The sequence below is a fragment of the Caloenas nicobarica genome, chromosome 26 (genome assembly GCF_036013445.1).
Source record: "Caloenas nicobarica isolate bCalNic1 chromosome 26, bCalNic1.hap1, whole genome shotgun sequence".
NCBI lineage: Eukaryota > Metazoa > Chordata > Aves > Columbiformes > Columbidae > Caloenas > Caloenas nicobarica.
In genome coordinates this window covers 4,172,453-4,196,527 of record NC_088270.1, presented here as the reverse complement: position 1 = coordinate 4,196,527, position 24,075 = coordinate 4,172,453, and the positions used below count along the sequence as shown (strand labels likewise).

At 51.2% G+C, this 24,075-nt stretch overlaps 1 protein-coding gene across 5 annotated transcripts in view; it reads right to left on the bottom strand.

Annotated features, from left to right (window-relative positions):
• The window catches only part of LOC135998732 (protein CEPU-1), a 285,825-nt gene that overhangs the window by 24,044 nt on the left and 237,706 nt on the right, over positions 1–24,075 (bottom strand). For all 5 annotated transcript variants that reach the window (XM_065651898.1, XM_065651900.1, XM_065651902.1 and 2 more), the window contains one exon: positions 18,325–18,557. In XM_065651898.1, coding sequence (XP_065507970.1) covers positions 18,325–18,557 — 233 coding nt within the window. The remainder of the gene's footprint in view (positions 1–18,324; positions 18,558–24,075) is intronic.

Genomic DNA, 24,075 nt, shown 5'->3' with positions numbered 1-24,075 from the left:
CAGTTTATGGTCTTGACACTGAAAATAGGCTAAGGAGGTACTACCACTGCCATTTCAGAGAGGTGGAAAGAGCCAAGCACATGCTCTCCATCACCTCATTAGCTTCCAGCTCTAAGTCCAGACAAAACTAGAGTGTTATCTATCATCTTCAATGCGACGCTCACTAAATCCCACAGGAACCTTTCTGCTGTTTCTAACTACTGAATCCACATCAGCCCAACTCAGCTCGTTTTGCAGAACTCACTGAAACTTTAAAAAACCACAACAAATGGAGTCAGACTTCGCACCACGGCTCTGGCATCGCACACACAGGTTTGCACCCAACCAGGCGATAGGCAAAAATCTCAAATCAAATCAACTGACCAGATTCTAAAATGTAACTAAAACAAATCAAACTTGGATTTCCCCAAATATGAAGGTTACATCCTCCTCCTCAGCAGCACAGCAGGAGATTTAAACGCTGCTTAGAGCGGGCAGGGGGAAGAGAGGTGGTTACGTTGCTACTTGGCCGGGCAATGGGAGACTTGGCAAGTGTCTATAAAAGATGAAAAAGCAGCTCAAGCACCAGGGAAAAAGCCAATCCAGGATGAGATGAGGCAGGGACGGCTGGGAAGGAAACCAGAGTGACGTCAGCGGAATCGTTAGCTAACCCTTAAATTAAATGCACGGTAGGAGGATTTAACACGACAGTTATTGTATGCTAATGAAACGTTTGAATAATTAACCACACGAACTATTTAAAATGCCTTTCTGGAGACTGAGCAAGCATGTTGTAAGGCCTTTACCAGGCTAGGGAAGGAAACCTTAATAAATAAGGTATTGCAAGTATATATTTAATGTTATTTAACGGTCACCGGAGCTCCCATTCCCTCTGCATTACACTTTCTCCGTCAGCTGGCATTGCAACAGGGCAGGGGAGAAATTTCCTATGCTGCACGCGGGATGCAGATGGAGCTGTGCCCCTGTGGGAAGGAGTGAATAAATAAATAAAGCTAAATAAATGCGGGCTTCCAGGCGGGAACCCTCTCCTTGCGGGCAGTCCTTTTGCGTTCAGCGTCTCTCTTGCTCGGAAGTGATTAAACATGGCAGCGTTGGCCAAGCTGCTCTGGTGACATGGCGCAGATTTCCCCAGAGATGTGCTGGTGTTTTATCGATCTGACTATTTCTTTTTTTCCCCCTATCCTTGCCCCGATGATGGGAAAGGTCTCTCTCTGCAGGTACCCAGGGCATGGCCCCAGTTTGCCCAGACTCGGTGCCCACTTGCACACACCGAGTCCCCAGGACAGAAAGCAGCTTGCTTAAATATTTAACCAAACCATATGGCGCGTTACACATCCCAGGGTGTTCAGGCAGGTGATAGATGTCTTTACGGATCTGAGCATATGCGCTTGCCTACACAGATACATTCCCTGGCGCACAGACACCCTCCTGCCACTGGCAAGGGCTATATCGCCGCTACGCTTTCACCTCCAAACACCCGTCCCACAGCCAACACAGGTGCAAAATCTCATGCATCCCATGCATGTACCCCTTGGCCATGCCATCTCGTCATCATTCCTTCCCCATCCATCGGCCTTGCGTGCAATGACCGTGCCGCTGCCCGCGCTTTCCCCTCCCCGACTGAGATGAGCCTCAACATGTTGGGTGCCTGCAAGGAGCAATTCCTGTCTACAGAGTTTTGGGAGCCAAGCAAGCAGCGCAGAAACAACGTGTCGCCTTCCCAGAGCTGCACATCCCTCCTCTCCCGGTAAGCGCTGCCTTGCTTCCCCCTCGTAAAACATGCCAACCTCCATCTTCCAGCAGGAGCAACATCTGCTCCAGATCAAAGGCAACAACAAAGAACAACCATAAAAGCATCTTGAGGAATGAAAAAGAGGGAGGTTCAGGCTGGCGTTCTGCAGGCGATCTGTGATGTGCGCCAGCAGCTTCCTGAGCATCGGGCTGCCGCTGATCCTGCTTTTCATAACAGCCTCTTACTGCTGTCACCCACAGGCTTCCCTGTGTCGTACAGAGCGCTGCTGCCACGGTCCTGCCTCCAAAACGTGGCGACTGGGATCCCTGGGTGCCCCAAGCCCCTCTTGCAGCCAGACTGAGCCCACGGTCCCATGCCAGCAACGGAGGGGTCCCCCAAAGCCTCCCAGGACTGGGCACAAGGCGGGAACCCCGATATTTGGCTGCCCATCCTCTCCTCCAGGTCACAGCAGAGAAGTTTGTCTCTCCTCTGGCTGGGTCAGGAGAAGGTCCGAGGCTCTGGCACCTCCATCGCTCCTTCTCCCTCTTTTGTGTCTGAAACCTTTCTGCTTTTTAAGGAAGGCAGACAGCAAATTGAGAGACGTGCACCTTCAATTACAGGTGTATTATAATCGGCTTTTAAATCAGTTCATGCCACTCTAACACAACCATAATTAAGAGAAAAGCAGAGAGGGCTTCATTCCTGCGTCCTATCAATGCAGCTCAGGAGCTGCATTGAACAAGTTCACGGGATGTGGGGAAGGGAAAATGCAGCTTTAGAGCTGGCCTTCCAGCTACGTTGCTCCATCACGTAGGCTGGAATAAAAACCCTCAGGGTTGCTCGTGCCCCAGGTTTGCACCATCATCCCCTTCCCCACCGGCTTGCCGGGTTTGGCTCGGCTTCGCCAAGGGACCGAGTCCCCTTTGCGCAAACCCGGCGGCAGCCAAAGACGTGAAGAAAGCAGCCTGGAAATGAAGAGGACGTACGTAACGACCTTAATAAGCAATTAATAAATAACTAATGGCGATTGCTCGTTTTAAAGCAAGGCGTAATGAGATGTGTCATACGATGCCGAGATGTGCCTAAATGATTTCCCAAGTAGGCGACGGCTCCTGTTGCGGCAAAGCCCTCCCGAGCTTGGAGGACGCGAAATTTTTTACGCCCGTCTCTGCGGCAGGCTATACGGCACGGCATCGTAATAATTCAGAGGCAGAAGGGGGGAAACAAGACGTTTCCAATCATTCATTAGTAAAGTATTTGTGAACGCGGGTATAATTCACCGCATAAGCAGCAGGGTTTCTGCAGACAAACTTTATAGCTAAGTGCCAAAAGGGAACCCAATCTGATTCCACTTACGACGGCATAAATCAGCAACGCTCCTACCGCAGTCAACAAGGGATACGCCAGAATAAACGTGGCGCAAAAGGAGAGTCTGGTCTCCAGCACAAGGGCTTTTTGCTGACTTTTGGATGGGTCTGGGTCACCAGCCTGGATGCAGACTGGGGGTGCTGCCCAGCGGGAACTGCTCCCCTACTTTCAAGGCTCTGAAGGGATCCACATCTTCCTTCCTACCACATAAAGAAAGAAACACCTGCCACCAAACCACACACCTTTGGGGGAGCAAACAAGAGTTTGCTTAGCGTGACTATTAATAAGTAGCTTTATAGAGTGGGCAGAATCCATCACTCAGGTTTGGAAGATCCGGGTTCTGCTTTCATGTTACGATGCCACAAGGAATTTGTGGAGCTGCTCTGGACTTTGTTGCTTTCTCTAAAATGAATCTAAAGATGATGAGTGAAAAGAGAAGAAGAAGAAAGATGAAAAAGTAAAGTTTTTTGCATTGTTACCCCTGGAGAAATGCAGCCAAACAAGGACTGTTTGGTGGCTCAGCTCCCCGTCTAGACAGATCTCATTTTCAGCTCCACGCACGCCAAACAGACCCAGAATCTTGTTTCCAGTTTTTGCACCCCGAGCCACCTGGGATTCCCCCCTGCAAGCCAAGCAACACCTCAGAAAAAGCAGAAAATTGAAGGATCTCAAAACCTTAAGACACCTGCACCATCTTTCCAGCATTATTGACACCTCCGCTCAAGCCACGACAGCCTCTCACAATTACCTCCATGGTGACCATCGCACCGACAGCGACTGTGTCTCACCCTCCTCAGGGACACAGGGTGTCCAGCTCTGTCCCTCTCATCCCACCAGGATCCATCAGACCCCCTGGGAAAAGTCCCCACATGGGGACAAGCTGCAATGTGCCCAGGGCACCCAAAAAAGTTCCAACACGACTTCTTGCTAATCCGAAGCTTGTCAAACCTATCACCTAGAAATGCTGGATGTCTTTATTAGATTCCTTTATCTCCCTCCGAGATCGGAGGGGACACGAAGAGATGATTCTCAGTGGAGATGTCATCATCTAGAAACTAATTAAAGGCTGTGCGGGAAGTCGGGCCCCGCGCACTCTGGAGAACAAAACGCATTAGCAACCCGAGTCGAGAAAAATATTACAAGTGAACTTGAGAGCAGAAAGGGCGAGATAGGGATTTGACAACAGCTCTGCTCTCCCCATCCTTCCTCCCGTTTGTTCCCACGTTCTCTCATCCGCGATAGCTGTCCCCCAGTAGAAGCAAACCGCCCGGGACCTTGGGGCTGTCATCTCTCGAGGGATGCAGGACAACGCTGGATCCTCTGCTGAGTCACGTTCCAGGAGAAAATCATGATTTGTGGAATTTCCTCTATTTTTAATAAGGTTAGAAGAGCCTCCTTGCTGCGGGTCAGCGAGCTGCAGACAAGGTTGGCTTGATGCCTGCACTGCCAGAGTCATCCTGGGCAAAATACTTTGTTTTGTCTGTCTGTCACTGTAGTGACAAGTACTTCTCTTCCTTGCAGGCTTATTACAAAGGCAGCGGCACATAAGATAAGATACCCAGAGCCTATGGTCATAGGAACCAGAGGTGGGGACATTTCTGCATGGGGACAGTCCTACTAGGCACGTCCTATCCATAGCTAGGGCTCACATAGGCCAAGATGCACAGATTTGGTTTAAAAGATGCATCTTGAGTGCATGTGCCTGCAAATAGCAATTCCCAGTCAATCTGGAGCCTCCCAAACCCACAAGCAGCAAGTTTACACGATATTGCTCATCTGGTCAACCAGCACACTTTGTCCTGCTAAACTAAGTGTGAAACCTCAGCTCCTCTCCCCAAAAACACCAAGAGGGGAAGGAGCCATGTCCCACATCTGCTCCTGGAGAACGGGGGGGCTCCCCCTGTGACCCCCCCAGCTCTCTGTCCACAGGGACAAGGACTGAGCACACGAAACCAGCCCCGTGCCACTTTGCTCATCAAAAGGCACCCGGCAGGAACAAAGGAGCTCCAACATCCTTCCCAACGATAAATCAGATGCTCTAATGCAGCCCGCATCTCCAATGAATATAGGGCAGGTGTCTCTGAAGTGAAGCATTAGTTAAAATGATGCTCTTTAAATTACATTCCGGCTATTTCAGGCAGGCAGGTTGTGTGTGGGTTGGGCTGGGTTTTTCTGTGATCTATCTAGAGGCTTAAAAAGACACAGCGAGAAATAAATCTCCTTTCCATTAAAAACACACTGTGCTCTTGCATATTTGTTCTTATCTCCGCGCTCTGGCACTCGTGCTCCCTCTCCCCCGACTCGAGCACAAAGTAAGTGTTTATGATTACGCTTTCCACACTGACACTAATCTAATTCGAGGAGCCCGTGCTCGGGGAAAGCGCGGTGGCTCGCCCGCCCTCGCAGGACGATGAGCGTTGCTTCCCGAAACGCTGCGACGGACGGTTCTGCTTCAAAAACTGTCGAGATTCGTGGCGTTAATGTGGAACTGAGCAAAAGCCCCAAGTTTTGATTGAATTGCAAGTCTGTTTGTGTCTTCCGGGTTGGTCTGTCGGTCTTTTGCCTCTACTTATCAAGCTATTTCCATCCATCCTGCCCTCCCAAGCTCCCCTAAACCTCTTTGATACCCTCATCAGACCCCATGGACTAGGTGCTACACCAACGAGACACAAAAATAGACAATTTGCTCCATGGGGCTCTTGAATACAAAGAAAGGAGAGAGCAGATGGATGCAGGCTGCATCCTCAGCCCTCCCAGACATCACCGCTTGCAAAATACCTTTAGGCACTGGGCCGGCATCCAGGTGCTGTTGCCATCACCGCTTGTCCCCAAACAGCCCCTTTCTTCCCCAAATCCTCTGCACACTGAGCTCCAGCCCTTGCATGTTCCTCCATCCCCCAGCCAGAGCCTTTACTTCTGCTTGGGCTTCTTCCCATCATCGCCTTTGGCTCCGGGGAAAAATTAAAGGATCAGGCAGGGAGCACGGCCCTATTATTCTCTGACTAGATGGTCTGGAGGCTGCCTACTGCTTCTACTTATGCCCAGACCACAACTTCTGGTCCTGCACCTTGTTAGCATCCACCCAACCCAACACGTCAGCTGCCCCAAACCCAGCAGATCCACCCAAGGTTTGGCCAAAAGCTGCCAGAAACAAGCAGGAGAGCAAACATCAAAAAGCCAAAGTCCATGCCATGATGCACATCATCCTTCCCACACCTTAAAATGCCCTTAAGAGAGTGGCGTTAGCATTGCAAGGTTTAGCTTTCAAAGTTCATAAAAAATCTCAGTGAGATAAAGGAGCATTATTATCCTCACTATACGGATGGAGAAATGAGGCCCAAAGAGCAAATGGCCCAAAAGCGGCCGTTCGGGTCGATGCTCCATCAGCATCTGCGGTTGGGAAGCCACGGAAAAGGCACCAGGACAAGTGCCGGGACAGGTATTTCCAATGCAGTTGAAAATTAGTCATCAGGCTGTAGAGAGCACAGCAGGATATCTGCGTACACAGAGGGGCGATTAAAATTTCGCTACCGAATTTCAACCTGAACAGGCAACGTTTGAGGGAGTGAAGAGCAAAGGGAAAGGAGGGAGCGATGCTACCGCAGGGCAGGGGTATTGGCATGCCCGGAGAATGTTGAGGCTGTGCTCCTTTTCCATTAGGATTTCTCCTAAACAAAGCCCTCGAGCCTTCTCCTCGGCCACCCTCACACCTCCGAGAATGCCAGAAAAAACTGCGGGGACTTTGCTTCCCCTCAGAGCATCCTTTAATTTCCCTATTTGTCTTTCTAATGCCCAGACTCATCGGTGGCACCATCTATTCCCCATGTGCTCTTGCTTTTCACAGAAAAACTATTTCTCCCCTTCCTTCCTCTGCCTCCTTCTCCTCCCATTTAATCATTTTGGAGGCTCTTTATCCACAGTTTCCTTCCCTTTCTTTTCCCCTTTCATTTTGAAAACCTGCGGTTCCCCGATTCAAAATCATTACTGTTTTTAACTTGGCTCGAGCCTCTTTAATTAAGTTACTTTCCATTATTTTTTATCTAGTCCATTTGTCTACATCCCCCGCACCCTCCCTCATTCTTCCATTCCCTCCCCAAAGGCAGGCTGGGTATGAAATCTTACATTTCCATTTGGCTAACAATCACTTTGAATTTTTAAATGCTATTAAATTGGATCACACCGGTCACTGGACTGGAGTTGTCGAGCTGTGATATTTACTCGCGCCAGTCAAAGGGAAATGAAATTGCGGCGGTGCGGGGGGGAAGGCGATGGGGGAGCACAGATTTATTCTGCCCGCGGTACTTGCAAACAGGCACAATCCCTTTGGATTTTCAAGCGAGTTCAAAGGAAACTCTTACGCTCAACCATGAATGTATTGTAATGTCTTTAATAAATCAATTACTTGTTGGCAGGGAAGTGTCACTGCATCTCCAATCCTTGTAATCACCTCCGCCTTGCTGTGTTTTAAGTGCTGGAAAACCACGGAGGTAGACGGGGAGCCAGAAGAAGAATTGGCGCAGGGCAAACCAGAGAAAGCGTTTCTGCTTCATCTTGCCAGAAAAGGCCGAAAAACGCAGAAAGCCATTTGCATCACGCAAAAACACACCTGGTCGGTGACCCCAGCACTGGAATAAGGATATTACGGTGCCAGAGGGACCCTGCCAGCATTCCGGGGGGTTGGTGGGATGCAAACATTGGGGAGGGAGATTCACAACAGGTTCACCAAGAACCCCAGGTATGAAGAGGCCAAGAGGCCTTTTCCACTCAAAAATATGCTAAAAAGACACAGAGCGGGGTTTGATTACAAAGCAGTGCTGGCCAGACCTCTCTCGCCGCTGACAACATCCTCCCGTTCACAACAACCATCACCTGAGCACAAACAGACATCGGAGCTTTGCAGAAAGTAATGAGCTCCGGTCGGAGCCGAGGCAGGAAGGGTTTAATGTTCAGCTCAGAAAGCCTGGCGAGGCCATCATTTATATAGCCCTGCTGCTGAAGGAGCGGGGGGAAAAAAAAAATCAGGCAGACTCAGCCAAAAAGAAAAGATAGGGAAGGAAAACACTGCGAGAGAGATTTAATTCCGCGAGCGGAGAGAAGTGTTTGCAAAAGAGAAGGAGGATCAAAGGCTGAAGCTCTCGGGCTGGCTGCGGGGAGGAGGGATTACGAGGAAGGGCAAATCGTGGAGAAGACATCTGTGTTGGTCCCGTGATGAGGCTGGACTGGGCAAGGGTGGCCCCGGGTACAGACGGGGGCTCGGTGATGGACTTTGGCAGCAAGGGGGGGTGGATTGAGACCTGTTCATCTCACCTCTTGTAGGACAATGAGCCAGCTCAGGGTCTGTGACCTTCACTGCCTCGTCCCAGCCTGACACACGATGCTACCGAGAGAAAGGAGAGGAACCCAGAGCTGAAATCTACTGGGTGGTTTGGAAAGACCTTGAAGATCATGAAGCCCAACCGTTAACCAGCTTTGCTGGCAGACAACCAGCCAGAGCCAGAAAACCCAAACCAGAAATATTTCAAGACCATATTGCCACACATATTTTCTAAAGGACCACATTTCCAGGGCTTTCCCGAAGGTCCTTGCTTTTCTGTTCTCCGCTTCCCACTTTTTCTCCCCTTTCTCCTTCGCCAAATTCTCTTGCTTCTCCATGGTACCATCAGAACAAACAAGACAAGAAGATCACAACTCTCCCAAATGTTTCCACGCAACTCCCCTTCTCCACGCTGCAACTTCTCCCTCGAGACCAAAGCAAAACCACTGCAGGAACACAACATTTCCCCCTGTCCACGGTCCTACAGGCTCAAGCCTCCCCCTCCGGCCCGTCCTTAAGCCCGTGGATATTTGCCGGAGTTTTTCTAGCGCTCGGGAAGCGGCCAGGCCGGCTCTTCGGCAGCTGTTCCCTTGGCCTCCCCTGTATCTCCAGCATTGTGTTCACATCTGTTCTCCCCTCTGCCTGGTTTTAAATCACTGCTCAGCTCCACCGCTGCCAGGCGCGGGTTTCGTGCCGCCCAGCATGTCCCGTTTGGATGGGGATCCAAAAGCCATTTGCAAGCCTCCCCCCCTTGCCTTTTTTTTTCTTTTTCTTTTTTTTTTTTTTTTAATCCTCCTGAACCTGCCAGCACTGCCACACTGTTTTTTCCTCCTCCCTTTTGGCCATGGAGTTATCTTGGCTCTGGAAATGTGTTCAGACACCTGGTTGCTGGCAGCGCGGGGCTGCATGCAGCTCTGTGATAGCGAAGGGGAGGCGAGCGGGACGCAGCTGGTGTCATCGTCACCCACCTTGGCTACCGGGGACGTGCCGGTGGCCACTTGCTCCCACCTGACCGGTGGCTTTATGGAGCCTGGCGCCGGCATCAATCCCACCACCCACATCCCTCTGGCATTGCCGACGGTTTTGGCCACGGCCAACCCCTGGTTTCGCTGGGGATTTGTATGGCAGAAAAGCACAGCTTTGTACAGCATCGCCCAGAGATGCATTTAGGACAAGACGTCACCATATGTGGCTTTTTTCTTCCCCAGCAGAGAGCACTGCTCCTGAGCATGGCGATTTTGGTATAACAAGGCAGCAAAAACCCCGGGGAGCAAACACAGAGGGGTATGTGGAGGGATGATGCTTCACTAACTGCACAGTGCTTCCAGAATAAAATCCCCTTTCACATCGCAATCCTATCGAACAATCACACAGGGCTATATCCTTCCCCCAGGCAGTAACATAAAAACTTCCCAGGAAAGCTTGGCCGATGCCTCCACAATCTCCTTTCACCCGCGGTCTCTGCAGGATCACAAGCCGGGATGCCTGTACCTGCCACCTTTGATGGCAAGGGCTGCACCGAACAGACCAAATTCCCTTGGGAAGACCCCCTGCTCCTGCCTCCCCGAGCCCCTACAACAGGCTTCGGCTTCTGGACTCACCTCCGGCGGGACTGGCCGGAAAAATCAGCTCAAAAGGCCAAAAAAGAAGAGCGAGATTAAAGTATCAACTCTGAATTTATGCTCGGGACTTAAGGTTTAATAATGCAACAGAAAATCAATATTTAATAAGGCAAATGATGGAGAAAAACACTGAATGGGAGATGAGCTGCTGCTCGTGTTTTCAAACATGTAGGGCCCGGAGGAGCTGGTTTGGCAGGACGGACGCAGGGCCAGATTGCCACGAAGAGCTGGCACACAGGACAACCCAGGTCCCACCGATTCCAGCTCTGGTGTCAAGGGGGCTCACGGGTCTTTTATTAAAGGACAAACAAGGAATTACTGTGGTGGTCAGAGTCCAAATACCCATGAAGAGAGATCAAATGCCGATGCACAAAGGGAACCGAGCAGCTGCCTCACTAAATGGGCCCAGATTTGAGCTGGGGCTGGAGGCTGGGCTTGCAAAACACGGGCAGCGCACCCAAATTCAGGTTTCAAATGCACCGAGAAGACCTATCAAGGGATGGGGTTCTCCTGACAAGCCGGGAGGCAGCACAAGGGCTTAAAGCAGACAATAAATCCCTGTCTGCCAAGCAGAAGAGGAGGCAGTATAGGTGGTTTAGGGGTGCAAAAGAGCAATTGGGGCATCAAATCCAGCTGGCACGGTAAGCATGCATCCCTGGGCGGGACGAGGGATGCTGCAGGGATGCAGCTGCATCGGCGAGATGAGGGATGCTGCAGGGATGCAGCTGCATCGGTGAGATGAGGGATGCTGCAGGGATGCAGCTGCATCGGCGAGATGAGGGATGCTGCAGGGATGCAGCTGCGATGCCGGGGATGGATCGGCAGCTCTGCCTCCCTCCCCTGGAGCCTGGAGCAAACTGCAGCGACACGACACAGATGTCACCTGCGCCTTGTGCGAACCGACAGCCACCCCAGCAGCCAGGCTCTGCCAGCGCCTGGGAGCTGTCAGGATTTGGGGTGAGCCCCATGAAAACAAGACAAAAGAGCGAGCCTGAGGAGCAGGTGCTCCAAGATGTGCAATCCTGCAGCCCCTGGACACCACCTGCCTGAGCCGTACCCAACACACCTCTGCAATGAAACACTGATGCCTGATGCCCGATGCAGAGCAAACCATGCAACAAGCACTGCAATAATAAATGTCTGTTGCAGCAGCCACCCCTCCCCATTTCCCTTCCCCATCACCTGCACTAAACTTTTCCAGCCATGATACAAGCTGCTATGTCAGCTAGAAAGGGATCAACTTTCCCTACTTCCGCCCAGGTGATGGTGGGTGCTGCCTGGGCTACATGGCTGGGGATGCACCCCTGCTCCATCTCACAAAGTTTGGGGACTCCAGATAGGTCCTAAAAACAAAACAGACCCTCACTCACATTGCTATCAGTGCTCGGTTCTCTCTAGGGCAGCACAACGAGCTCTGGTGCCCTTGGATGTGTGGAACCCCCTCCTCTCGCCTGCAGCGTGCGCCGGGTTGCCTGCCTGGCCCTTTGCAGCACGGCAATAATTTGTAGCTTGTGCCGGGATCCTTCATGATGAAAGATGACATATAAATATAAAACGTTATCGCTCCATAACAGCCACATGCTATAAAACGCCGGGCAGAAGGATCTGGAACTAGATGGAGGCAGAGCTTTAAATCCTTCCCTGCAGAGTTACCAACGCTAAAACAACAGACCCACTCCCCAGAGTTCCGGCAACAGGGGGAGAAGAAGCAAGACCCTGATAAAAACACCACAATCGCGGAATTAGGGTGAGTTTATACCAGCATGACCTTCCTGTACTGACAACCCTGGGGCAGCTGTAGTACCGGCAATGCCAGCGACATCTCCTCCCATTCATCCCCTGCTGCGACTTTCGGCGGATGCTCCGTGTTACTATAGTAACAATAAAGCCCTGGTACCAATATTACACTACAACGAGTTGACTCTGCTCCCGCGATTACGATAACAATGCTGTTACTGTAGTAACATTACATTGGTGAGGTCTCACCGTTCTCCCCTTAATTTTATTGTCGCCAGATTAAATTGCAATAATGTTATTGAGCCACTATTAGCGTCGCCATGGTAACAACAACATTAAGGTAGCGCTATCGCATTACAGTGGTCCAACCGTTCCGCCACAAATATTTTAATGTAGTAAAACAAAAGAGATTACTGCAGTAACATTAAACTGCAGTGACCTCATTAAACCACCATCGGATTTATCACGCGCGATGGTTCGGAAACACTGCGTGGTGGCGGGGAGATGCCCAAAGAGCATCCCCAAGGTGTGGATGCTGCTGTGCCGCTTTCTTGGGGGATTTGCCATGCAGGGAGTGAGCAGGAGACCTGCAGACACCTCGAGTTCTCCTCCAGCCCAGCTTGGAGAGCTGTGGGCACCGCAGAAAGGAATTAATGGAGCCACTGGTGAATGGCTCGGGGTGAGGCGGGCGACCTCCTCCTGAAAGTCTTTGGAGAGGATGGGTGAACGGGGCTGCCGGGAGCTCGCCGGCTTAGAAAGGCTCAAAGAAGAGAACGCTCTTGCTTGCTAAAAAGAGAGGTGATCGGGGGGCAACCTCTGCGCATCTCCCAGGGAGCAGCAAAGAGAGACGCGCTGCGCTCGCCTCGCTGCCAACAAAAGCACACGCGGCTGCGGCCGGGGAGGGTGGGAATCGCGGAGCTGCGAGGGTGTTGGAGGTGGAAATGGTCTCAGCACCAGGGCACAGCGCTGCCGGCGGGGAAAGCAATGGGTTTGTGTCAGCGCTGCTTATGGGAACCCTGCAACACACGGGATTAAAGCATTAGCAGTTCACCAGGGGAAAAAACCAGTGAAGTTTGCCACAGCCTTGAGGTACACAGGAAGAAAAATACGAAGGGAATGAATATGGTCTGTGTGTCCTATGAATCACCGGTCCTTCCTCCCCTGCCAAATATTAATATAATTATTTCTCCTTGGGAACAGCAGACATCCTCCCCTGGATGCGGCGGTGCCCGGCCCGCTCAAATCACGGCATGGAGGATTCCTTCCCTTCACCATTGCTTCTCCATGACCAAGTTTCCCTCCTTCTAAGGAGTGATTAATACACTCAAGAACTGCTCACCTCCCCATCCCTCCTGCTCTTTGCTCCCCTGGGAAGGAGGATGCGCTGCGGCAGGAGCGGGACACATCCCTGGTGGGATACAGAGACCTGGTTCCCTCCTCCAGCAGAATGGGCACGTAACTGGGGCAGCCGGGAGCAAACGCTTCCAGTACGGGATCTGGAATCTCTGCTTTCCCCCCCTCCCGTCCCACGATATAATTGCTAATTAATAATAACGTTTAGCTCTCAGATAGCGCGTTCCATCTTCAAAGACCTCTGTCGACATTAACGAATTAATCCTCGTCAACCCCCCCTGTGAAGTAGGTGACAATTATTATCTCTGCCTTGCAGATGTTAAATTGATTTTGCAAAGAGGTCAAGTGGCTTGGGGGAGGCTGCCCAGTACGTGGTCACACTGTGAGGGAGCATGGATGAGGTGATGGGTCCCCGTGGAGAACCAAGGGCTGGAAACGATGGGAGGGAGATGGAGAGAACCGGGAGCAGCGATGGATGCGGGAGGAGGGGATGATCCAACTGGCAGAACAAAACGGGGATGCAAAGCCAACAACTAGGACAGTGCGTGGGAGACCTTCAGTCCTCCACAACAGCCCGGATACAAAAGGAAAAGACGCTTTGATGGACGGACGGCGATTAGCAACAAAAGAGAGACAGGGAAGGAACGCATCAGTCAAAGGAGCCGAGAGCGCGGGCGAAGCGAGGGAGGATTTCGTGTGCCGCTGGTTTCCTCCCCTCCACCGGTCTGGGGAGCCTCCCCCAGCTCTCTGCATATTTTTTAGAAGGTATTATCTAAACTTGCTTTTGCTTCTGGAAAGGACAGCTGCTGTCATAGGGGAAAAGCTGTGGACACACCAAAAAACCCACGGCAGAAGCAGCTCCGGGGGTTTCTGCTGGGAAGCATCTTGATGCCCAGCGTGATAATCCAACCCATGGCTTCATACACGGCCAACGTCTATACATCCTCATCACCACCAAGTTACCAAAGAGCCCTTGGGGAACCCCTCTTCCCCTCCTCACCCCAGCACCGGTGGCTTTGGCGGTGGCAGGGGACAGGCTCAGCCCCACGAGTCCCCAAAGCTCACAGATGGAGGGTGGTCAGGAAGGCTCTGAGCATCTCCGTAACAAAAACAAAATAAAACCTGGCACAAGCAACACATTCCCATCTACTGTTTTCCCTACGAGCCACCTTGATACCTTTGGACAAAAGCGATGATGACGGCAGGGATGGATCCTCCCTCCCAGCTGCGCGAACCGCTCTCCTTCCACCCATGCGCGGCGCAAAAGCGACCGCAAAAAAGTTATCCTTATCCTCCCATGAGTCAAAGGGGCTTATGGCATCAAAGGAAAATTAATTGGGTAGAGTTTGGTGCTTGAAACAAAGCCGGCTCGGGCGTTGCAGCCCCACTGGTGGCTTTATCTCGCTGGTGCACACCTTGGCGGCGACGGTCCCCGGCGTGAGGCGAGGTGCCGCCGGCACCGTACGTGTGCCTCTCGCCACCGGGACAGCCCCCCGACCCTGGCGAGCAGGTAATTAACTCCCCGACAAAGGCAGGGATTTGCAGATTAACCCGGGGCCTGGGAAAGAGTGGGAAAAAACCTCATTTACACCAAACAAAAGGGGAGGGGTGATTAGTTGCTCCAGTGACAACAGAAAGAGCCAGATAGGGCCAGGGAAACTGATAAAGAAGCGAGCAAGCCTAATATCCCCCAGTTGCCTGCCTTTCTATTTTTTTTTTTAACTTCTTTCTTTCTTTCTAAGCACTAAAATTCCACCATTTTCTATCATGCAAATTCGTGTGCCTAAGTGAGATTAAACTCCAGCAGGCATCCTGCCTCCTTCCCCAAGTCCATTTCCCGCACCAAGATAAGGGCCAACTTCCCTTAATGCATCTTACAAGGCAGTGGGAGTGTTTCGCAGGCGGCTTATTATCAATACAAATAAGAGCTTTGCAGACACCGTCCTCCTCCTTCCCTTCTCTTTTTTAAACCAAGGAACCCAAAGAACAGCTTAAATAGCTGAAGTGGCGGAGCGGGGAGATGGGGGAGATGCTGCTGCAGTGGCACTTGCTAAGGAAAGCGGAGCGGGATGCAGGAGAGGAAGAGACAGCATCGCTGCTCAGAGGTCAGTGGGACCTGGGTTTCTGCCTCCCTCCAAATTCAGAGCTCGCCTGTTGCAAATGGGGCTTCCCTGGGTTTTGTCTGGTTTTATGGCAATTGTTCCTAAGGAAAAACGAGGGCAGCGACAACTTTCCAGATGCTGCAGATGACACGGGCGCTCCCCTAAGCTGTTCATTTTAGGTCCAGCTATCATCTGAGAGCTGCTTCCCTGGGGAGACCCAGGCGCAAAGAACCTTCTTGTGCCTTTTGCAGCTCTGTTGTTGGCTGGCATCAACTTGGCATCGCCTGACCCCATTTAGAGCATTCCCCAAGAATAGCAGGTCTGAGATTTGAAGCATTGAATGCCAAGGGTCTGTTGTCTCGTTCCTGGGCTCATTTGTCCTGCCTTAGCACAGAAGGAAGGAGAGATGCACCGACTTTCTATTCCTAGATCAGCAAAATCACCTTTTGTAACGGGATTTCAAGACTGACAAGTGTTTCTGAAAGCCTGACCGACAAGAAAAGGTGGGAGAAACGGGGCTGGCATCATTTCAGAAAGAAAGTGGCTAAGGGGCAACACGATAACAACCTTCCCAAAAGCTAAAGGTTGTTCCAAAGAGGACATTGATCAATTGTTCCCCACGTCCGCTGGGGATAGGCTGAGAAAAACTCCACTTCATTTGCAACAAAGAAGGTTTAAGTTAGATATTAGCTATACGTTTTCTAATTATAAAGCCAGTGAAGCGGTAGAATAGATCGTCCAGGGAGCCTGAAGAACCTGCTTTGTTAAAGATTTTCAAGAACAGCTTGCACACATGTTTGCCAGCAATGCCTCTGCCTCGTTGCAGGGGGGCAGGCTAAATTAGCTCTTGAGGTACCTTCTACCCACCTATTTTGTGATCCCAGCCATCAATACAGCCAACCTTGAAATAAATGAGCAGCTCTTCCCTCGCTGCAGCGTGGACATCCTTGGTTCCTGGAGGATTCTGGCTGATTTTCTCCTGCTGCTTAGGGCGACCATCCCCAACCCTCACACACTAAAAGAAGCTCCTTGTCCCACCCCCACCTCTCTTCTGACTTTTGCTCTTTTCCCCCACAGCATCACTTGCTAGACACCAGGGATGCCCCAGCTCCTCGCTCCCTCCACCCTTGGTTATTTCTTTCTTCAAATTTGGGAAGGGAAGGAGAGATGCATGGCATGGGGTGAGGGTTTGTTTTAAAGGGGACATCTCCTTTCCCATCTCCTCTCATCACTTCTTCTCCTTTCCTACCACGTGCTGAACTCAGCACATCCCCAAAATCCTGTGCCAGGACACCCTGCTTTCCTGGGAGGGAGAGCTAAGCGCTGCTTCCCACAACCTGAATGCCTTTTAGGACAGGATTAGACCAGATTATGTATTTAATGGGCCCTTTTTCCAAGGCAGGAGAGTTAATCCTGACAGCCAAATTTAAATCAGGGTCATTACGGCAGGCTTCCCATTAACTGGACATGATATTCACTTTCATGTCCTGCTCCGGCATGTTCCTGCACATGATGCTCTTGTCACCTCCCACCCAAGAATGGGCTGGGTGAGCCAAGCAATAGCTCTCAAAATTAGGGGACCTGCTCCTCAGAACTGGTATTTTTTGTTGGTAGCAGCAAAGATATTCAGCAGTTACAGGACTGAGCCCATCACTAAATCCCCCAGCACTTGACTGTACTGCTGCAAGGAGTTAAGATACAGCATTTTCCTCCAGTACCTAAACATCTCTTCCTAATGATACGGCAAGACACAGGAGGGATGAACCTGGATGTTGGTGATACGGGAAATTTAGGTCAGGAAACGGGAATCAGAAGAGAAGAGAGAGAAATTGTCCTGCATCGCATCGGTGCCTGATAGCGACTTCAGAACTTGCGGGTGATCGACTTTGGCTTAAGAAACTCAGGCAGGTAATAACAGATTGCAAGATAAACAGCAAGGAGCCGGGTTGGCGACGCAGCTGCTTTCTCTCCGTGGTTAATGGAGATGGAGAAAGTCCGGCTGTGTTTAGTTTGCTCGATTGCTCGAAGAGGAAAGACAAAACAGAAGGGGAGGAAGAGGGGAAAATAAAGGTCCTGGGTTTGGGTTTTTTTTCCCCCTACTATTCATTAGGCTGTCAATAACGCTCAGGCCTGGCATATCGACGGCGGATTAGCTCAACCCGACTCTGTGTACAAGACCAATGCCTTTTTAACCCAGCTTGTTTCCAAATCAATACACCCATCAGCATTCAAAAATTAGTCCGAGACGAGATTCCAATACTCGAGCTGGTGTGTCATGCTAAGAGGGCTCCTGGCCAAATCACAGGAGAAGGAGGAGGAGGAAAAAAGGTTGCTAGGAAGGGATTAGAAATCTTCCATTAATCTTCCCCGAGGCTGCCTCCCTAAGAGCACGGTGGGTCCCGTATGTCCCACCACACAGGCTCCCCCTTGCCCAGCACACGTCCCCGCCACGTCTCGCAGCAAAGACACAGGAGTTATCTTGCGTGGACGTCCCTCTGCTTGACCATCACATCTGGTCATGCTTGCACGTCCCCTCTTGAAAGCCCAGGAGCTCTTGAGAGCTTGCCGAAGACTATGAACCCACTCCACCACCCCATGCTGGCCTTCCTCCTCCTCCTCCTCCTCGCAGGAGGACAGAGTTTCAACACACAAACACATATTGTTGCTAGGCATACACACACCCCCGCAAAGTACACAAATCTGCCAGCTCACTCTTTTCTACCCAAAGCAAGTTTTACTTCAAGCGTTGCCTCCAGCATGGAAAACAAAATAATCCCATCAAAATACAGGAGCAACAACAACAACAAACAGCGACGTGGGTTTGCCAGTGACTACTTCGGGAGGTGGAGCTGCCTGATTCAGAGCCCCATGACTACTCCAGGAAAGCTGGATAAATGCAATTGCAAATGTCTGAGCGCTGCCCAACTTCATTTGGACTCTCCAAGGCCGTTGATAACCCTCTACGTTTGCACCAAGTTGTCTTACATATACTCAGCTCAACATAGGAACAATGGGAGGAGAAGACACCTTAGCAAAAGGCGTGAACAGAAATCAAAGCACCACGCCCAACCCCTCTACAAATCCTCTTCTTCTTACCTTGCACGATGAGATGGACACGCGATGTCTTGGGGTGATTGTCTGTCTGCACGGAGCAGGTGTAGGGGCCCTCATCGTACACGTCCACATCTTGGATCTGGATGCTGTACTGGGTCTTGGTGTTGGCCAAGAGCACCACCCGAGGGTCCAAGCACCACTTGTCATTGCCAGCATAGAGGATGCTGCTGCGGTTCAGCCAGGCCACCCGGGTGACTCGGTTATCCACGGAGCACCTGGGGACAAGCAGAGAGGTGACCCATCAGAACAGCGTCCTTCCTTCCCCAGCCCCTCCTGCTCCTCCTGGCACTGGTTTTAACTTTGCTGCCAGTTTCAGAGATCAAGTGGTTTCAGTGCTCAGGGAACCGACGTCCATCTAAACTGCTGGCTCCAGGGATTTGCCCAAGAGCTTCACCGTGAGTTCAGATGTAGAGAGGTCAGAGCCACTCAGCACCAGCCACCGAAGGACCTCTCACCCCTCCCATTCATCGTTTGCAAAATCAGAGACAATCAGAGCCGAGCAAAAATCTCCATCCGGAGTCCAAACCACACTTTTCTGGGGTGATGGAGGTTGCTGCCTCTTGCTCAAACCCATTGCTTGTCATTCTCTCCACAGACCTTCATAACCCTGCAGCCAGGCAAAATGCAAAGCTGGGAAAGCAGCTCACTCTGCTTCACAAGGGAGAGAGGAAAATTTATCTCAGGAGAAAGCCGGCTCTGACACACCTCTAAAAGGAAACCTTTGAGCTTCTGACCACTTGTCCCTTCTGTCAGCTCTTCCTTCCCTACCCATCATCTGCATCGCTGCTTCTCCCTCACTCACCCCAGCCAAGCATTTCACCTATCGAGTGATGTTCGGGAGGCAGAAATTAGAAAAGACTTTGCTCCTGAAGGGGATTATTTTCCTGTCTGCATTAGCCGGGGTCAGTCTTGCTCCCACCAAAGGATTACAGAGCCGTTAGGTCTTGGCTGCGCTTTGCTGGATGCCGGCGACGGAGGGTAATGTCCCTGCAATAAAAGCACTCACGGCCTCAGATCCACCGTTTATATTCTCCCCAATCTACTCCATTACTTGTGCAGTGGCTGGGATGCAAATTAACTTCAGAAGCACCGAAAAAAAGAGCACGGCATCCTCTGGGAGGGGTTGCATGGGGTAACATCAATGAATGCAAGGGGTTTATTGGGCTACACATGCCAGACTGTGGTGGCAGGGGAGTTAACGCCAAGGATGGATGTATCTGTGGCATGTAGACTTATCCACTGTGTCCACTACTGATGCCAGCAAAGACACAGGCACCCACCTGGGGACAAGCTGTCTTGTATCATCTAGACTCTTTTTGGAGGTATCTCTTTGGCCACAGTGATTAGAGAAAAAGCCTTGATAACCCACTCAGCCTCAAAACACAACATTTGGAGGTGGCAGATCCCCACGGGGTGACTTGCCCAAGGCAAGATGGGTGCTGCGGTTGATTTGCTAGGCAAGCACCCAAGTTATCGTACCATCCTCCCTCTCTGGTGTGAAAAACATCCGATAAATTAAACAATTTTACTGCTGTTCCATAATGATATTACGATAATAATAAATTAAATGCGAGCACATTTTTATTATCTACATTAAAAAAGCAATAGATTCAGCCTGGGCTGAACACCAAGAACCCAGCTCTTGCTCTCAGCTGCATTACAACTTGAGCTAAACCCGAGAGTTAAGTTGCTTCAAGTTGAACAAAACTTGAGATTCCTTCCCAGAGGATAGTTTTAGGATATTGTACTCTGGAGCTCAACTGAAATTGCGGGTGGATATTTGGTGCAATGCCACGGAATAGGCTCCTGCGGTTGCAGCGAGCAGCACGTCTGCACAAACACGGGGGGGTGTCCACCCTCCAAAACCATATTGCCAAAAAGGACACGGCAACAAAAAAGCAGACGTGGCTTGAATTTCCTGGACCAGACCCTTCCACGGAGATTATTGCTAAGGACCTGTAAGCAGGCTGAACTAAAAATATATATTTCCTCTCTCCTCCACATCAGGATTTTTTTTGTGAAATGCATCAGCTTGGAGATCCCTGGATAATAATGGAGCCAGACAGTGTGTAATCCAAGCATTCCATCTATCACATGGGCATTTAAGTGCTTTTGAAAAGCAGCGGGGTTCAGGTAACGCATGAGGCAACAGTGAAATAAGTGCTTTCGCCCTTCACAGCACCTGCTCACAATCTCTTCTTATCGCATAGACACGCTTCTCTGTCCCTGGGATCAGCAAGCTTCAAGTTGTTATTTTATTTTCTTCCCTACCTCTATAAGCTCCCGAGCCTATATATATATATAATAGAGTGCAAAAACAGCTCCCGGGAAAGACACGCTTTGCCCTTTGGATATGATGTGCTATTTAGGGGACGGCGGGTCATGCTCCTACCCGAGCTCCTTCCACCTCCCCCATGCTAAACCCTTGCACAAGCACCAGTCGGGGTCTCGGCGGCTACGGCTTTTCCAGCCCCTCCATCTGCTCCCGTTCCCTCCTCCAGCAGCCCGGCGCGGGGACGGGATGCTCCGCTTTCCCCCACGCAAGCAGCCGAGCGGAAAAACTTTGGCTTCGGTCGGGAAACGGGGCTCTGAACACAGGTGGAGAGCGAAGCCGCCCCTGAGCCTACAGCATCCTCCTTCTTACCCCCTGAGATGCTCCCACCACCTTTCAGGGAAGGAGGGGAAAGAGAGGTCCTCAAGGTGATGGAAAACAGCGCTTTGCCTCCAAAAAGACAATGTAAAAAATAATGAAGCGCAGAGGAGGTAATTTTCTCACTCAAGATCCTTAATCCTCGTTATGTTCCTGCTCGGAAAGCAAGGCCTGCTTATCCAGGGAGATGAAAAACTGCTGCCTGTCAGCACAAGGAGGGGATGCTGCTGCTCCCTGCCTGTCTCCATCTGAGTCCCAAGCCTCGGGGTTTCTGCTCCCGGAGATGGAAGAGCTGCTCACTCATCGCTGCTGCCCCATCCCAGGGCGGGCAGCGATGTTTGCAGAGAGATGCAGCTCCTCACGCTGCACCAGACCCTCCGCTCCCTGCTGGGGGCACCTCAAAATGCACCACGAGCGCTGCAGTTTGGGCATTTTAATAGTTGCATGGACCGACCAAAGGCAAGAGCTGCCTGCATGCATCTTTACATCTTCCATACTCACCCTGACCTGCCTGCTCGTGCCCTTGTCCAGCTCTCCCTGGGCACGACCAAACCGTAGCCCCCGCAATCAAATATCAGGAATAAATAAGCAGCAAGGGTGCCAAAGCCAAGCACCCAGTACCTTCCCAAATTTTTGGCGTGGACGCAGATGGCACATGCCAGCAATGACATACCTTCCCCAAATTCTCTCTTTGCTTTCACGAGTTTGCACACAAAACATGACAGGAGAGGAGGTAGCCCGGCAGCAGGGGGGAAGGAGGTTTTTAATTATTGAAGTGTAGTAATTGACACACCACACTTTTTTTTTGTTGTTGCCTCTTATGCAGATCGCTGGTGTTCCAGAGGGCTAGGCTGGAGAGCACAGATTGCCTCAACCCAGCAGGACACACGAGAAATGAATAATGTTAATTAGAACTGAAAAGAGCTCTGCAAAATTACCAACCTGACTGTCGCTTTCGTTGCAATTATCAGGGTATGAGCTCCACCGTGGGGAGGCGGGGACGGGGCTATGTCTGGCTCAACCCAGCAAACTTGGTGGCCCAAACTGGGGCTGTGACCAAGCTGAGCCATCCCCAGGCTCACTTCTTCTGCTACCACCTAATTTTTACTGCACCCTACCCTAGAGACACCCTGTTTTGTCCCCAGCATCTCTCACCCCAGGCAGCACCTTCCAGTCCCCGCACCATCAGCCAGGCTATAAATGATCAACCAAACCAGACCCTCGCCGGAGGCAGGAGCTTTGCTGCTCAGATTTATTTCTGTGATTATCGCGTTTTATTGTTATTTATTAGGATTAATTAAAGGCCGGGCTGTGAACAACTCAATCCCGTTCAGGCACAGTCCCACCACTCTCATAGACTTTCCTATGATGTTTATGCTTTGGTGGCAACAGAAATTTGGCTGTTAATTCCTGAGCAAAGGGACAGCCGGGGTCAGATTGTCCCCTGCTCCTGGGAACACATGTTGCCCATGATGCCATTGTTATCATAGAAAAAGTGGTCTGGAAGCTTTTTTACTAATAAATATTAAGCCGAAACCTCCACTGCCACAACCCAGCCTGGTTTCCCTCTCCTTTGCTGTATTGGGTTAATTCGCACACCAGCAATTTCCACCAGTCCAGCCCTTCTTCAGCAGGATTTACAGCATCTGCTCGCTTTCCGCACACATATAGACTGCATACGCTCGCTGCGGCGCCGTATGCTTACATCCGCACCGACGTGCAGTGCTATCCTACATGCTAAAATGACAGAAAAAGCTTTTTTTTCCAGGTTTTGTGTGCATGTGACACATGCAGCACATACCGAGAGCATGCGTGGCGAATATCCCACTGCCCCCTCTGCTCTGTTCCAGCCGTCCTAACCCTCAGCTCCAGAATAAGCTGAAGGGCATCCCTTGAGCTCACGCTGATGTGACACCACCAAAGACGCAGCCCCAAGGACTTTTTCACAGCATGGGAGCAAAAAGCCGCTTCCCCGCATGGAGAGCCTGCTGCCTGCCCAGGCAGGAGCCAACCCAATGATTAACTCGGCAGCGGGGTCGGGCAGCAAAGGGGGGACCCCGCTGGGGCTGGCATCTACCTCCAGTCCCCCCCGGCAGCAGCAGGAGCATCTCCAAAGGCTGCAGGGGCGAGAAGGTGCCCTCAGATCAGCTGCTGCCCGGGAGCCTCTTCAAAAATCACGCTGAGCTGGTCAAAAGCAGCGCTCAGAAGTGGAAAATAAAAATCCCTTTGTGCTTCATCCCCCCGCCCGGAGTTTCATCTCAGTTCTTGCAGAAGGAGTTGGGGTTCTGGGCTGGGAGGTGCTGCCTTTCCCAACAGCTTCACGCTGCAAGCTGCAGCAAAACCCTGCAAATCCCTGCCCTTCATTTCTGCCCTCTGCAAGGCTTTAAAGATTCTGGCACCTCCTTGCTGGGAAGGGTGAGATAACACATGTTTGTAAAGCACCTGATCTCTGCAATTGAAAGTTTATACATGCAAATGATTCGCACTAATTACATTAATAATAATATCCCGGGCTCGAAAATATCCACCTTGGTTCATTGCCCGGGATTTGCAGAGCTGCAAACAACTCCCAGTATGATGCCTTAGATGAGCTTATTGGCAAATATCACGGAAACCGGACTGGGGAGGAAGGAAGGGCTGCAAAAAGAGCCAGAGCTCCCACTTTGCAGCCTGCCAACGCGGTGCAAAGCAGGGTACGGGGGAGTCAGGAGATACATGAGCATCTCTGCAAGTGCCCAACACCCCCGTAGTTCCGGGAGATCCCCCGTCAGCACCCCCCGACAGCCAGGACTGGTGCAAAGCAGGCAGGTCGCGATGCTGCAGGGACGGCTTGTCTGGAAAAGTCTTTCTCTCTCTGCAATGCAGCAGCACGCCAGCACCTTTCCAAGTCCCCTGCTCGCCTCATCCAGCCTTTCTATTTATCCTCCTATTGTCTCTGCTAACAACGGGGGCTCTCTGCACATCTATAGCCTCTTCCAGCCCAGCATCTCGGAGCGTGCCACAAAACATCAATGAGGGCAGCCGCTCCCAGACCGCACGGCGAGGAAATGTGTCCCCAGCGCGGATTCCCACCCCGTGGCATG